General features: G+C 54.6%; 1 protein-coding gene across 2 annotated transcripts in view; it reads left to right on the top strand.

Annotated features, from left to right (window-relative positions):
* Nucleotides 1–16,450, top strand: part of ADCY3 (adenylate cyclase 3) — a 95,187-nt gene extending 78,737 nt beyond the window's left edge. For both annotated transcript variants that reach the window (XM_034766775.1, XM_034766774.1), the window contains exons 10-20: nt 572–733; nt 2,989–3,076; nt 4,481–4,597; nt 7,332–7,591; nt 8,165–8,246; nt 9,130–9,288; nt 11,170–11,316; nt 12,362–12,481; nt 12,650–12,776; nt 14,728–14,852; nt 15,562–16,450. In XM_034766775.1, coding sequence (XP_034622666.1) covers nt 572–733; nt 2,989–3,076; nt 4,481–4,597; nt 7,332–7,591; nt 8,165–8,246; nt 9,130–9,288; nt 11,170–11,316; nt 12,362–12,481; nt 12,650–12,776; nt 14,728–14,852; nt 15,562–15,744 — 1,570 coding nt within the window. In that variant the 3' untranslated portion in view covers nt 15,745–16,450. The remainder of the gene's footprint in view (nt 1–571; nt 734–2,988; nt 3,077–4,480; nt 4,598–7,331; nt 7,592–8,164; nt 8,247–9,129; nt 9,289–11,169; nt 11,317–12,361; nt 12,482–12,649; nt 12,777–14,727; nt 14,853–15,561) is intronic.
* The last annotated feature ends 117 nt before the right edge of the window (nt 16,451–16,567 follow it).

Below are 16,567 nucleotides of genomic sequence, written 5' to 3'. Positions count from 1 at the left end.
GGCTACAGGGACCCAGCCCCCCCCGGATCACGGGGGCTCACCCAGTGCAGCCCTGCTACAGGGACCCAGCCCCAGCCCCTCGGGGTCACGGGGTGCTGGCCAGTGCAGCCCTGCTGGGACGTGCCCAGCCATCTCAAACCTGCCCAGAGACTAACTGGGCTGCAGTGGATCTGCTCTCCTTGCACCGCTAACGGATTCCATGCACTGGGTATCAGCCGGCCCAGTGGTGCCCTGCGAACAATGGCCGGGTATGGTGTGTGCCTCAAACAGCACCAAGATGCCATTGATTGAAGGTGCTGTTCCTCTAACTCCCTCTATGGGGGCTGTACCCTTTGCCCCCAGATACCCTGTCCTCTCCCACAAATCCTCTACCTCTCTCCTGGATGCTGCAGGGATCCTCTTCCTCTCCCCTCCCCCTAGAGGCGCTCTTTCCCACGGCCCTCGTTTCTTTCCTCATGGTGATGGCAATACCCTTGCAGCAGCCCCCCGGCAGAGTGAGGACCCTCCCTCTCCTTTTCCCCTTTGCCCACGGCCTCCAGCATCTCACCGGGGTGCGCGGTGTCTCCGGCAGGCTGAAGGGGAAATACACCTACCGCCTCTCCATGCGCTTCATCAACCCGGAGATGGAAACGCGCTACTCCGTGGAGAAGGAGAAGCAGAGCGGGGCCGCCTTCAGCTGCTCCTGCGTGGTGCTCTTCTTCACCGCCCTGGTGGAGATCTTAATCGATCCCTGGTGAGCAGGTCCATTGGGGCGAGGAGCAGGGGCTGGGTCTGTGCAGCCCCTGGCACAACGGGGCTCTGCGCTGGGAATACCCTTCTCCACCCCTCACCCTGGGCAGAGTTGTAGAATGGGCCTGGTGCATCACTCCCTGTACATATTCCCCCAGAGGCCTGGTTGATTCCTCCTGGGCTGGACTTCTGTGTGGCCCTCTTCACCGGAGGTGTGCTAGAAACCCAGGGAGGTCGGGGTGAGCAGGCCGGGCTCCCAGAAGGTGTGTTTGTCAGGGAGATGGAGCAAGTACAGCGTAGGCAGCGGCAGTTAAAGCTTCCCCAGTATCATCCTGCTCCGTTTCCTCAGCTCTGACCTAGAGGGACCAGCTCTTGGGAGGCACTGGGCTTTCTCTCCATGGCCTGCAGGGTCCTTGCCCTCTGGGCAGAGACTGCCAGCCGGGATGCTGACTGCGGGGATGGGCTATATCATGTGAACCCCCGATCCTCAGGGACTGGGCTGAGACCTCCCCCACACTCATTTCACATAGGCCACTCCACAGCCATCAAGGGGCATCTGTCTTGAATGACACTTGCCAGGCTGCAGCAGGGGCCGTGGGTGTGGAAAGTTCCCTGAGCCCTCGGCCCCCAGGTTTTCCCCTTTTCTCTCTGGCTGCTCTTGGGCTCTCCCAGGAGCAGCCGCCGCGGGAAGTCCAGCCGGCCAGCGGGTTGTTTGCCGGGTGAGAGCCGCCGGCTGTAGGAGCGGAGCCTCTGAGTGAAGCCTTAGCCACCCTGCTGAGAGCGCGGTGGGGGGCAAAGCACTGCAGCTTGTCCTTGCTACGTCCTATTGACAATCGCCTCTGCCCGCACCCCCGGGGAAGGGCAATCAAATAATGAATCGACAGGACCAAGTGACCGTGCAGTGCCAGCCTCTCTCCCTATCTGATTGTGGGCAGGTTGCCATGGGAACCCCCGGTGAGAACATGCATTTGCCAGGCTGCTCCAGGGCTGGTCCCCTGCCGCAGACCTAGCAGGGTGTGACTGGGTGTCCTAATTCTTAAATCGTTAGCTCTCCAGGGCCTGTATCTCCCCATGTGTTCGCAAAGCCCTGGGCGCCGTGATTGAAAAGTGCTACATGGCTGTTGTACCCCATCAGTGTCACCCGTTATTGCTTGGAGGGGAATGAGGCAAAGCCCAGAAATCGGTGCTGCGGTGAAAAGCCCCTGGCTCTGCTAGAGCTCCCCCGAAGACCTTCTCTTTGGGACCGCAAGGTCCTGCCAGCAGGGGCTTTGTTTTGACGTCTGTCCTGCACGGAATCACGCCCACTGTTAGTGCTTTGCAAATGCTTGTTAATATGGAGCTATACCTATCTCCTAGAGCTGGAAGGGACCCTGAAAGGTCATTGAGGCCAGCCCCCTGCCTTCACTAGCAGGATCAAGTACTGATTTTGCCCCAGATCCCTAAGTGGCCCCCTCAAGGATTGAACTCACAACCCTGGGTTTAGGAGGCCAATGCTCAAACCACTGAGCTATCCCTCCCACCCACAGTGTTACTGCAGGGTGTGGGGATGCCAGAAAAGCCAACCAGCTTTCACAGGAGTTGGAAGGATTTTTAGGAAGCTTAGTTAAAAAGTGTGTTGAAATAACATCCCCTCTTCTCCCCACACTCTCAGGGACTAATATGGGCCCTGTTCCTGGAGTGTCCGAGCACTTCACAACCCTTCATGTAGTTATCTTTGCAGCAGCCCTGTTATCCCCATTGTACAGATGGGAAACTGAGGCACAGAAGGGCATGTGATTTGCTCAGGATCACACCGAGTCTGTGGCTGAGCTGGGAATTAAACTCTCGTCTCCCAAGTCCCAGGCTAGCACTTTGTCATCCTCTTGCTCTCATATATATTCCCCCCAAGAGTCGCCCACAACACAGACCGTCTTCCACGTCAGCTGGAGGAGTAGCCAGTCTAGTTCCTGGCTGCAACCAACACATATTAGCTCCGTGTCTCTTTTGCCTTTTGAGAACATGAGCTTAGGAAGTGACCTGCGGCTTTCTCAACCCCATGCCGGCTACTTTCTGTCCTCTGCCCGCTCGTCCTAGCCCAGCTGAAGTCTCTCTGCGCCGTTCATGCTCGTGGTCCAAAACCGAGTGAAACCTACTCAGCAATCTGATATTGCTGTGAAAAGCAGCGGAGTACTGTGTGAACCCACTGGGCTGTGTGGGTAGCACCGTCACTGGACTAACCCCGCACAGGGCTGGCTTTTGACTCTCTCTCTCTCTCTGCAGGCTGGTGGCCAATTATGTGACGTTTGTAATTGGAGAAATCCTGCTGCTCATCCTGACTCTCTGCTCTCTGGCAGCCATTTTCCCCAGGGTAAGAGGACAGAGGACCTGCTCCTGAAAGCTGCTGAGCACCCGCGACTCCCAAGGAGTCAGTGGAAGCGGATGGAATCCGCCCTGCTGAACTGTGTGCCATAGGCCCCATATCGCTAATAGCTAATGGAGAGTCCCCTTTAGCTCTGGTCATAGAGGGAGGAACTTTTGGAGTAGGAGGGTCTGTGTTCTATCTCCACATAAAAACAGCCAGAGTGGGTCAGACCAAAGGTCCATCTAGCCCAGTATCCTGTCTTCCGACAGTGGCCAATGCCAGGTGTCCCAGAGGCAATCATTGAGTGATCCATCCCCTGTTGCCCATTCCCAGCTTCTGGCAAACAGAGGGACACCATCCCTGGCCATCCTGGCTAATAGCCATTGAGGGACCTATCCTCCAGTCCTTCATGTGCTGTGAAGTCCTTCGTGACCATGGATTTATTGAAATGTTGTAAAGATCAGTCCTACAAAAGCAGAAATGTACTGAAACATTTTGGTGTCCTTGAGTTACTAGTTCCTCCCCCATGACTATTCTTGTCTATATGCTCGGGGTCTTACTGATCGCCATATTTGGGGTCGGGAAGGAATTTTCCTCCAGGGCAGATTGGCTGAGCCTCTGGAGGTTTTTCGCCTTCCTCCGCAGCATGGGGCAGGGATCTCTAGCAGGAGGGTCTCTGCCGATTGAAGTCACTAAAAACAGGATTGGGGACTTCAACGGCAGAGTCCAGGGAAGGGGTAGGGACGGTTTTATGGCCTGCAGCATGCAGGGGGTCAGACCAGATGATCATAATGGTCCCTTCTGACCTCAAAGTCTATGAGTCTATGACCAGCTGTTTTTCTTTGGCCCAATATCCATCACTACAACCCACAACGCTGCGTAGGTACCTTAGCTGGATGTTTCTCCTAAAGCGATCAGCGCTGAAACAGTGAAATATGCTACCATTGTAACGCTCATCATTCAGCTGTGGGGTCAACCCCCCCCCGTTGAGTTGAATGGGGCAGTTCACACCTCTGTTGTTTCGAGCTGTCTGCAGATTCAGGAAGGCAGCACCACTCTGTTTGGTAGGGTTCCTTCACAGAGGTAAGGGCTAGAAAGCTAATTGAAAGCTGAGATTGTGGGCCACCCAATTTCAGCCGGGGGCGCACCCTTCATCCAGAGACTTCCAAAAAACGTGTGGTTCTGGAGATACTTGATGGCAATGTAGACTGCTCTCCCCATGGTGTGATGTGGGGGTTAACAATTGGGCCCACATCCTCAAAGGCATTTAGGCCTCTAACTCCCATTGAAATGAGAGTTGACAAAGCACTTTGGGATTCTTGGTGCCAGGTACTTACAAGGCTCCCATCAGCATAGCCTCTGGGCAGAAGAGCTGAGATTCACGTCATTAAAAACCTCTTCTCTTCATAGGTATTTCCCAAAAAACTCGTAGCCTTTTCCACTTGGATCGACAGGACCCGGTGGGCCCGGAACACATGGGCCATGTCGGCCATCTTTATCCTCACCATGGCCGACATCGTGGATATGGTGAGAACCTTCCTGCCTCCCCCCTGCCACCGTTTTCCCTGCCACCTCACACCAGCACATGAGGTCGCTCCACTGGGTGCCTCAGAGGAAGAGTCTATCGACATCCAAAATCAAATGCATGAGTACAAAATGGGGAATATCTGGCGAGGGGGCCGTACGGTTGAAATGGATCCGGGGTTATAGTTAGTCACAAATTGAATCTGAGTCAACAACGTGATGCAGTTGTGAAAAAGGCTAATATCATTTGGGGTGTATTAACAGGAATGTCGTCTGTAAGACACGGGAGGTAATTGTTCCACTGTACTCGGCACTGGTGAGGCCTCATCTCGGGCACTGTGTCGCTTTAAGAAAGATGTGGATAAACTGGAGAGAGTCCAGAGGAGAGCAACAAAGCTGATAGAAGGTTTAGAACAATGGTTCTCAATCAGGGGTTCACGTACCCTGGGGGTATACAGAGATCTTCCAGGGAGTACATCAACTCATCTAGATATTTGCCTAGTTTCACAATGGGCTACATAAAAAGCACTAACCAAGTCAGTACAAACTACAATTTCATACAGGCAATGACTTGTTTTGTACACTGAACTGTATTTATATTCCAGTTGATTTATTTTATAATTATATGGTAAAAAGGAGAAAGTCAGCAATTTTGAAGTCATAGTGTGCTGTGACCCTTTTGTATTTTTATGTCTGATTTTGGAAGCAAGCTGTTTTTAACTAAAGTGAAACTTGGGGGTACACAAGACAAATCAGACTCCTGAAAGGGGGGCAGTAGTCTGGAAAGGTTGAGAGCCAGTGCTTTAGAAAACCTGATCTATGAAGAAAGGTTAAAAAAACTGGGCATATTTTAAGAAAAAAAGACTAAGGGGGACCTGATAACAGTCTTCAGCTGTTAAGGGCTGTTATAAAGAGGAGGTGATCAGTTGTTCTCCATGGCCACTGGAGGTAGGACAGGAAGGAATGGACTTACTCTGCAGCAAAGGAGATTTAGGTTGGATATTAGGAAAACCTTTCTCACTAAAGCCAGTTAAGCTCTGGAACAGGCTTCCAATGGAGATGTGGAATCCTCATCATTGTAGGTTTTAAGACCAGGTTGGAAAACCCCTGTCAGGGATGGTCCAGGTTTACTTGGTCCTTCCTCAGCGCAGGGGGCTGGACTTGATGACTTGTTGAGCTCCCTTCCAACCTGAGAGGCCCATTAGCTCTGGTGGGTCTTGCGCAGCCCTGGTGTCTCTCCATGGATCAGGGTTGCGTGATGCCAGGGCTGGGTTTGGACCACGGTGCCTATTTATAAACCTCTCGGTGTGGATGGCTGATCCCATCCTGCCTGTACGGCTGCTGTCCCTGTCCCATGCAGGCAGGGAGCTCGAAATGCCATTACTCAGTTTATATGTCCGTTCTGACCTTCCCGTTTTGGGTGTGCCAATAATTGTTCAGAGCACCATGCCCTGCTGGTCATTAAACGAAAACAGCAAAGATCGACGGCAGCCAGATATTGTTAGCAGCATTATTAATGGGCGAATCCCTAGGGCCTGACGCCAACAGCCCTTCCGCAGCGGTGTCGCTCCACCGGGTGTGACTGAGGGACCCCCGATTTAACGGCCGTGAGGACAATCAGACCCAGTGTGTGCATTTACACCAGCTGAAGTGATCCTAATTGGAAGGGGGGGCAGCCAGGGAGCGGACAGGTCCCAGCATGCAATGCTCTGCCTTCCTCCTAAGAGCCCGGCATCATCTCGTGATAGGGTGTCTCAGCGGCTGCATGGTCAAGGGCAGGGCAGCCCAGATACCTACATTTAACAGAGACCAGGTGCAGCCCGGGGCTCCTGGCAGGTTGCCACGAGGGGCAGAGCGTGGGTACCTCGGGCACAACCACATCATACTTTACAGCAGCAAGCTCAGCCATCCCAAAGGGAGGAAACAGGACTTTCCAAGGGCCCAACTTCCCATCTAGACACAATCTTCGGTTTCTCCTTCCTGACCCCATCCCACTGCCCTGCAGCTGCCTAGCAGCTCATGCCCTGAAGCATGAGGTTTGATCCTCCTCCAGCCATTGCCTTATCTTGCCAGGGTCCGTAGATGATCAGTGGTGATAACGGTACCCAGATGTGTGCAGGGGTGACGGCGGGTGGGTTTCTGCCTGGGGGAAGGCTCTGTAGCGTTTGGCTGAGTTTCCTATAGCACCTGGCCATCTGTGCGGCACAGACAGGCCCTGTTGTGTTTGGGCACGATTATTGTGGAGCCTTTCACCCCTGAGTCGCTGGTTCAAAGCGAGCCCAGGTCAGTGAAAACCACAAGCGCTTACCCTCAGAGAGCTGTTTGAAAACCTGGAAAGGTGGGAGTCCAGTTCACGGTGGCCCTGATAGCCACATCACAAGGAAAGCCACCTCATCCGGAACTAACGTGCTGACAAGGACTGCATGGGCCATGCAGCACAGCTCCCCTCTCCGACCTCTCCAGCCCAGGGTCTGGGGCAAGGCGGAGCGCGTCGCTGGCGCTGCTGCTATCCCTATCCCATGCAGGCAGGGAGCGCTAAACGCCATTACTCAGTTTATACTCAGGGCACTGACTTTGGAGGGCTGGGACTTCAGGCTTGGGCCATTTTAAAAGGAAAGAGAGAGAGAGATTTCTGAAGGCTAAATAAGAGCCTCTCCTTATCGCTGCTCCGATCCAGTCTGGCCATTGGTACGTAACAATCTGTAACCCCTCACCCATCTCTCTGCCGCCCCCACAGCTCAGCTGCCTGCAGTTCTACTCCAGCACCAGCAACAGCACCGCAGGGACCCTGCTGGCAGGGGGCTGCGTGGAGGACCCCAAGTATTACAGCTTCATTGCCGTGCTGGCCCTCATCGCCACCATCATGCTGGTGCAGGTCAGCCACATGGTCAAGCTCACCCTGATGGTCATGATCACCGGGGCAGTGGGCGTGGTCAACATCTATGCCTGGCAGCAGATCTTCGACGAGTACGATAAGGAACGCTTCAAGGAGAACGTGTAAGGGCACTGGGCGTGGCGGAGAGGGCATAGAGGGACCGGCCTGCGCTCCAGGCACAATGTAGGACTGTTCCCTATTATGGTCTTGGTTTGGTCCAGTTTCAGACCTTCCACCCCTGGGGAGACCATTCCACAGCCCAGGGTGGGGAGACGTTTCCTCCCATCCAGTCTTCCCCCGTCTGCAGCGATCCCTCCCCTCTCTCCCTGTCCTTCCCCGAAACAATCCCCGCTCCCTAATGGCTGTTTAATTGCTTTAGTGGGGAGGGGGGTGGCTGCAGCCCTTGGGTGCTCCCAGCTGGTCCAAAGGCAGCTGTTCTCAGCTGATGGCCGACCGGGACAAGAACTTTCATCAAGCGGTTGTTTGGGTTGTCCCTGTCAGGCCTCTCATGGAGCTGCCCCTGCATCCTTCCAGCAGAGGCTAGCGGGAGGAGGGAAAGCCCCCTGAAGGTCTTCAAAGCCCTCATGCAGTCGCTGGGTGCCGGCCTTGGCGTAGGGACGTGCTGGCTGCCATGGAAAGGGAGGGAACCCAGCCATGGTGGGACGAACGTGGCTCACTCGTCTCTCCCTCGGCAGGTCCGCCCTGGTCCCCTCCAAGTACTCCATGACAGTGATGGTCTTCATCATGATGCTCAGCTTCTACTACTTCTCTCGCCACGTGAGTGATCTGTCCGGCTCCCCTTCCTTTTCCGTCTTCACCCTCCTGCGATCCCTGGAGTTCTCCTGGCACGGCCACCAACAGGGCATTGGGACACATGGCCACCTTCCCCCACACTGCCCCGCTGGAGGGTGTTTTCACCCTGTCCCGTGCAGAGCCCCTCTCTCTCTTACTTCTGGAGCTCTCCTGCACGCGTCCCTCCCCTCCCAAGTTGCTTGTGCCTCTGCCTCTCTCTCTTCCATCTCTGCCCTCCCTTCTCCTTTGGGGTTCCTCTGGGTTCCTTTGCTCACTTGTTCCTAGCCCTTCTCTAGCTCCCTGCCAACTCAGCACCGAGCTGGAAGGGTTTGGATCAGTTTCCCTCCCCTACCTCCTTATTCCCCCCAGTATCTGCATTTCCCTCTCCCCCGTCCCTTTGTTCTCTCTCTCTTTCTCTCCCAGTGCCCTGCCCTCTTGCTGGAGCCGTGAGTGGCCCAAAGATCCATTGTTTGGTGCCTAGCTGCCGGAGGCGATCTCTGGATGGCTCTCGGATGGCGTAGGATTCTCGGAAAGGGCTGCCTTCGCACCGCAGCCAGGAAGCCCATAGCCTGCTGACCTGGAAGGCTCCCACCTGTGGGTGTTGGAGTGACTGCATCACCGCAGCGAATAGCTTGGTGCAGGGGAGATGGGGGCGGGGCAGCGAGAGGCAGAGGGGTTGAGTGGTTAGAGCAGAGAACTGGGTGGCGGGATTCTTGCATTCCGTTCCTGGCTCTGCCACAGACATGCCCGCGGTACCGTAAGCGAGTCCTGCCCCAGCCCTGCACCTCAGTGAGCCCATGGTTGAGGTCGCTGTGTCCGAAGCGCTGCGAGGCCCTGCCTGACTCTGCGGCACTTGCCCTGCCTGCAGGTGGAGAAGCTGGCCAGGACGTTGTTCCTGTGGAAGATCGATGTCCATGACCAGAAGGAGCGGGTGTACGAGATGAGGCGCTGGAACGAGGCTCTGGTCACCAATATGTTGCCGGAGCACGTGGCCCGGCATTTCCTGGGCTCTAAGAAACGGGACGAGGTGAGAACGGGCGAGCCAGACACTGTAACGTGGGGAGAGCTGACGTTTCCAGTCTCCTTCCGCTGGCCTCCCAGCCCAAGCCAGAGAATCCTAGAAATCAGAGATGGAAGGAAACCTCCCTAGGCCCTGCACTCAAAGACAGGGTTAGGTCATTCCCTGCACTGGGCTAGGGGAATGACTCCCACGCATTCGCTCTGAAACCAACAGTGTGGCCACAGTGCCCTGAGCAGCTGCCTGAGTACAGCCCCGGCCGAGAGCCTAGGCACGTACTCGGGCGGCTAGCTCGAGCCGCCGTCACGGCCACCCTGCTGTTGTCAGCGCTCTCGCTCAAGCAGAGCTCGTGTGTGTACGCCCACCTGAGCTGGGCATCACACCTCCCAGCTGCAGTGCAGACGTACCACGACACTCAACCCCAACCCTGGGTGCTAAAGCCAGCCCTGCCACTGAGATCGTGGGGGCCCTCAGGCAAGTCCCTTAATCTCTCTGAGCCTCAGTTCTGTAAAATGAGGATGAGACTTGCCTACCTCCAGGGGAGCTGTGAGGATAAATCGATTAATGACTGCACACGAGGAGGGCCAGAGAAGCCCCTTAGAGTGTAGGATCATATGGGCAGATTGAGAGGAGCAGCTGTGGGTCTGTGCCCCAGTTTTAAAAAGCCGGGTACCCTTCCTGGTGAAGTCAGTGCCACCCCATTTCCTACAGCTCTCTTCACCATGAGACCAAAACAGCCCCCTCTCCCAGGAGAAATGGGTGGGGCGTCTCCCAAGGGCCAGAGCTGACACCCCTTGCGCTGAGTGGGGCGGATGCCATTTTCTGAGTCGCATCTAAGGGCAAAACTGAACTTCTCTTGGCCTCCATGTGGCTAGCTGTAAAAAAAGGGCACTGATTCCTTCCCCACAGGGGAGTTGTGAGGGGCCTGAGATCTGTATGTGAGTGATGTTCCGGGGGCACCCAGACTGCCCCCGGGGGATCCCTTCGCTAGCCCTTGTGCTCTGCCCAGCCAGCCCTGGGAGAGGGGCTCTGGCATGCTGACCCATAGGGTAGATGGGGCGTGCCCACTGCTATTACTCAGCCCCACCCAATGGGAGTTGGGAGGAACTTGACTAGGGGGTGTATAGGTGAGTTTGGGGCTCAGTGGAGCCAGGGGAGCTCACAGGGTGACCAAGCTGGGAGGAGTTTTGTCAGGGGCTCTTTGGGACTGGTTACGCTGCAGTTAAACACCCGCGGCTGGCCCATGTCAGCTGCTGCGGGCTCACGCTAAGGGGTTGTTTAATTGCAGGGGAGCTGTTCGGGCTCGGGCGGGAGCCTGCGCTCTGCGACCTCCCTCCCGCTTGTGGGGTCCCAGAGCCCAGGCCGCAGCCCAAGAGCTGACACGAGCCAGCCACAGGTGTTTAACTGCAGTGTGTCGCCATACCCTTAAATGTGCTAGAGCAGTGGGTCTCAAACGTTTGTACTGGTGCCCCCTTTCACACAGCAAGACTCTGAGTGCCACCCCCCTTACATATTAAAAACACTTTTGATATATTTAACACCATTATAAGTGCTGGAGGCAAAGTAGGGTTTGGGGTGGAGGCTGACAGCTCGTGGACCCCCCCCCCCCATGTAATAACCTCACGACCCCCTGAAGGGTCCCGACCCCCAGTTTGAGAACCCCTGTGCTAGAGTGACTGGGGCTGCGGGTTTAATAAGGAGCCAGGTAGCAGAAGCAGTTGCATTGTACAGAACTAGTGAGCCCAGTAGGCGCTCGGGCTGCCCTGGAATAAGCGGGTTGGCGCCGTGGCATCGCTGGGTGTCCTCCCCCGGCTGGGTACAGCGAATATAGTGCAATACATTAGAGTGCACTGTGGGCCTGAGTGACAGGCCTGCTTCCTGGTCCCGCAGGAGCTGTACAGCCAGTCGTACGACGAAATCGGCGTCATGTTTGCCTCCCTCCCCAACTTTGCTGACTTCTACACGGAGGAGAGTATCAACAACGGCGGGATCGAGTGCCTGCGCTTCCTCAACGAGATCATCTCGGACTTCGACGCGGTGAGTCCAGCCCCGGCGCCAGCCTTCCCCCACGCCAGTCGGACGCAGGCCCCTAAGGGGAGCACTTGGGATGGTGTGGGCTGGCAGTGAAATGTAGGCCACCCCGCTGGCATACAGAGATCCTTCCTGGCCAAGCTGAGCGACTGGCTCTCCCTGTGAGGGCGCCCCTCGCTGAGACTGCTATCGGCTGGTACTGGGTGCAGCGGTAAGCAGCCTTAGTTTTGGGCCAGCGCCTTCTAACCTCCCATTGCCAGCTGTCCAGATGTGCATTCCCTACTGCTGCCCAGCCCACCTGGAACCAAGCTTCACGCCCTGGAGACGACAGATCCCAGCATGCAATGCTCCACCGGGTTCTGAGCAGCCTCCACTTGCTTCCAGAGAGAGCAGTGCATGCTGGGATGTGTGGTATCCATGAGCTGCATGTCCAGATTCAAGGTGCAGGTAACTGCAGGATGCGTTTTGGCCTCTCCAGAAGAAGCCTGCAGCCAGGGCATCAGTAGGTAAAATGAGCCTGTGATTCTGCTAACCAGCCACCAGGTGTCACTGTTGTTTTAAATACAGTAGAACCTGAGCATTCCAAACAGCTGGGGAAGGGAGGCGGTTCGTAAGTCTGAAATGTTGGTAATTCTGAACAAAACCTGGTGGTTCTTTCACAAGTTTACAACTGACCATTGACTGAATACAGCTTTCAGACTTTACTGTGCCGAAGACAAACGCTGCTTTTAACCATCTTCATTCAAATGAGACAAGCACAGAAACCGTTTCCTGACCTTGTCAAAGCTTTTTTTTGGTAGTAGTTTATGTTTAACACGGTACTGTACTGTAGTTGCTTTTTGTTTGTTTGTCTCTGCTGCTGCCTGACTGCATACTTCTGGTTCCAAATGAGGTGTGTGGTTGACTGGTCAGTTCGTCACTCTGAGGTTCAACTGTAACCACAACTGATACTGGCCTGACACAAGTCCCTGTAACCTCACCGCTCATCAGTCTTTGACCTGTTTTTCCAGCCACCTCCTGTATTTATGGCTTTGTCTCCTGTATCTCACAGCTCCTGGACGATCCCCAGTTCCGGTGCATCACCAAGATTAAAACTATTGGAAGCACCTACATGGCTGCTTCTGGAGTGACCCCCGATGTCAATACCAATGGCTACAACACCACCATAAAGGTACAGGAACAGCGGAGAGGGTGGTGAATTGGGCTGTCTGAGAACTCAGGCCTGACAGGGAAGGCTGGAGAAAGGGGAATGGGACAGGCTGATCACTGCCTCCTGGGGTGTGGGAGGGTCTCTTTACCTCCCTCAACCTCTGCCCTTTGCTTTGCACTGCCCTTGCAGAAAGAGGAGCTCTCGGAGAAGGAGCGATGGCAGCACTTAGCTGATTTGGCCGACTTTGCCTTAGCCATGAAAGTGACCCTGATGAACATTAACTACCAGTCCTTCAACAACTTCATGCTCCGAATAGGCAAGTGCTGCTTCGTGGGAATGACGGGAGTCTGCTGACTGAGGGGGAGATTGAAGGGGAGTATCCACACCCAAGCACTCTGAGACCCAACCAGTCCAGCAAGCAGAGATGGGCTTCAACTCCGATCCCTGCATGCAGGGCACTGGGCTGTCACTGAAACGTGTGTGTCTTGTTTTCTTTCATTTGTGCAGTCCTTTAGAGCAAGGCCTTTAGTTTATCCCGTTACTCCTCCCGTCCCTTTCCAGGTCAGCAGAGACATGGCAGAGCAACTATCAAGAGGGGGGAGGGATAGCTCAGTGGTTTGAGCATTGGCCTGCTAAACCCAGGGTTGTGAGTTCAATCCTTGAGGGGGCCACTTAGGGATCGGGGGCAAAATCAGTACTTGGTCCTGCTAGTGAAGGCAGGGGGCTGGCCTCGATGACCTTTCAGGGTCCCTTCCAACTCTATGAGATAGGTATATCTGCATATATCAAGAGGATTCTTTATTGTGGCTGCTGGCCATAGACAGACGCTGTGGTTCTCCTTAGCTCCCCGACTGGCTTACGTCAGCACACAGCGTCCCCTTAAGTCCTGACCTGGACTATGCAGCCATAGACTGGATTGCTGAGCACGCAGTGCTAGCCTGTGATTAGAGTGGGGATCTGGGAGCCAAAGACGTTCACATTTTAATCCCAGCCCTGAGAGTGACTTGCTGTGAGGCCGTGAACACGTTGCTGCCCCTTTCAGAGCCTCAGTTTCCCCATATGGAGCTGATAATACTTGGCTATATCTCAGGAGTGGGACAAGGATGAATTGTTTGTACAGAGCTGTGAAGCGCTAAGTGGTAGCATTCATAGCAGTATGAAATGGCAGAGCCTTGTTAATGGGCCCAGCCCCCTATAGGGCAGGGTGTAGGCCCCCCCCCCAGAGCATGTCTCAAATGGCATCCACTAGTCCCAGGAACAGACAGCATCCCACAGATCAGCCATCAACATGTTTCTCTGTGGCCTGAGTGAAGCGAGAAAAGAGAAGACTGAGAGGGGACATGATAGCAGTTTTCAGGCATTTAAAAGGGTGTCATAAGGAGGAGGGAGAGAACTTGTTCACCTTAGCCTCTAAGGATAGAACCAGAAGCAATGGGCTGAAACTGCAGCAAGGGAGGTCTAGGTTGGACATTAGGAAAAAGTTCCTAACTGTCAGGGTGGTTAAACACTGGAATAAATTGCCTAGGGAGGTTGTGGAATCTCCATCTCTGGAGATATTTAAGAGTAGGTTAGATAAATGTCTATCAGGGATGGTCTAGACAGTATTTGGTCCTGCCATGCGGGCAGGGGACTGGACTCGATGACCTCTCGAGGTCCCTTCCAGTCCTAGAATCTATGAATCTATGAATAAGCACAGGGTACGAGAACCCGAAACCCCGATTGGCTGCTGAAACATTTACAGCTGATCCCAGCCCCGTAGAACCACCACGTGTCAGTTGTTAATGAGACTTAATATATTTATTTTAAAGCAACCGCTTAGCTAGAAGGGGAGAGCAGGGATTAATGAAGACGCAGCCATCAGTGCTGGGCTGGTTACCGCCAGGAATCTCACCATTAGCATGGCAGGAGCACTGGGCGAGTTGCTAGCCCCAGCCCTCTGGTGCTAGTGCTGGGTGCTTGGAGCTGACAGGAAGGGAGCCAGCAGCAGCATGGGGATAGGGGCCAGAGAAAGGATCGTCACAGCAGGCCTCCCGCTCGAGGCCGGCACGCTCCTTGCGACTTCAGCCAAATGCTGCTTTTTAGAAAAACTTCTAGGGTGCTGTGCGCCTGCCCTATGTATCGTGGATAATGCTGGGGTGCCGCCTACAGCCCGTGTGGGTGCCCTGTATGTTTGTGTATTTGTGCTCCTCCACACCCAGGGCAAGGGCTCCCTCCCCACTACAGGACCCAGGTAGTAAAGTCAGGTTGTCCTTGTGCCCGATTTGCAGGCATGAATAAAGGGGCAGTGCTGGCAGGAGTGATCGGCGCCCGCAAACCACACTACGACATTTGGGGGAACACGGTGAACGTGGCCAGCAGGATGGAGTCAACGGGCGTGATGGGGAACATCCAGGTGGGTGAGCACATCCCCCTCAGAAATGCCAGACCCCACCCGTTTCAACGGAGATGGACGTTGTGAACTAGTAAAATAGGAGGGTGGATTGTAAATGCCCAAGTAACCATAACCGTAGCACTGATAGACACTGAGAAAGGGACAGCCCCTTGGAGACAGCACGTGCAGTTTGACAGGCAGGGTGGTGTGACGTATCAGAGCAAGAGTGAGTGCAGGTAGCACTGGAGCTCACTGATAGAGCCAGGTTTGGAGAATGAGGTCGCCTGACTAATGGAGGCTGTTCCAGGCCTAGAGAAGCAAGCGGCGAGCGTTGGGAGGGTGCAGAGACTGGGCGGAGTGAAAGGCGTGGCGGCGTGGAGGAGCACAGAGGGAGACACAAAAGCAGATGTAGAGATACCAAGCATAATGGTTGACATAGCAGGGTGGGGGAGGGGGCTCTAGAACTGTTCAGGGTCAGCTATACCATGAGGTCACTGAACCTCTCAGCTGGCTCCTACAGCAAAGTACCAGGTGGTCCGTGAATGAAAGGGGCGGTGTAAACGCTTCATGCCCAGGGGTAGAGCCTGCAAGCTGCGGGCGAGGAGTTATAATGGGAAGAAGCAAGTGAAGGGACGTGACAGCCCTTAGCGAGGGCACTGCCCAGGAAAAGCAGCCCTGCGGTCACGTCTGCCTTGGCACCCCATCGCCCTGTGTCTGCTCATCTGTGCAGGTGGTGGAGGAGACCCATCTCGTCCTGAAGGAGTACGGCTTCCGCTTTATGCGCCGGGGGGCCATCTACGTCAAAGGCAAAGGGGAGTTGCTGACCTTCTTCCTGAAGGGCCGGGAGAAGCAGGGCTCTTTCGTCAACGGCTCCTCAGTGACTCTTCCACACCAGGTGGTCGACAGCTCATGATGGAGCTGGGCTCCATGCTCCCACTAGCAAATGAAGTCCAGTGCCTCCCACTGGCGAGAGACAAGCAGCTTTGAGTGCCCAGCGCTCTAGAAACAAGACTGATAGTAACATCTTTCAACCCAATGTCTAGATTTAAGAGAAACCACCCCCTGGCCTGCTCCTTTTTTCCTGGAGGTTTAGCTTAGAGGGGTCTGCTTGACTTCAGCTCCCCATCTGCAGCTTAGCAGAAGGGAGATAGGGGAGGGACTGATCCGATCCCCCTACAGCTCTCACACACACCCTCGTGCTGATGTGGGTCTGGCTGGTGGGAAGGCGTAAGCCTCACACAGCATTTCGGGAGCGCTCCCAATTGCAGTAGGCTCCTGTGTACCCTGTTAGTGTAATCGAGAGAGGCAGGTGGCATGGATTTAATTTAGTGCCACAGACCCAGCCTCCACTTAGTGTTTGTTGCTAAGAGATAAAAACTCAGGGTGGGTGGTCAGAGGAAAAATCTCTGGTGTGTGCCAGGAGAGTTAAAACAGGAGCACTTGGGTTTTCTGTTAGTTCACACAATGCTCATCCTTGCCCTATGCCACCGTAGCTAGGAGATCAGAGAGAGTGCAATATTTCCTTTGACTTGGAGGTGAAGAAATAAAAACCAATGTTGTGTATTTCAAATATATAAATATATATATAAAAAGATACAGATCGACATTTATATTTTTAATTGTGTCTGTTAGACTCTTTGCGGATTTCTCTTTCCGACACTGCCTTGCACTCCGCTCTCTGCTGTTGTCACCTTTGCTGTCGCTTTAAGGAAGAGATGGACAGGTATTGGCAAAGA

Source organism: Trachemys scripta, chromosome 3 (genome assembly GCF_013100865.1).
Source record: "Trachemys scripta elegans isolate TJP31775 chromosome 3, CAS_Tse_1.0, whole genome shotgun sequence".
NCBI classification, from domain to species: Eukaryota; Metazoa; Chordata; order Testudines; family Emydidae; genus Trachemys; species Trachemys scripta.
The sequence above is the reverse complement of the archived record's forward strand: the minus strand, read 5'-3'. Positions and strand labels throughout refer to the sequence as shown.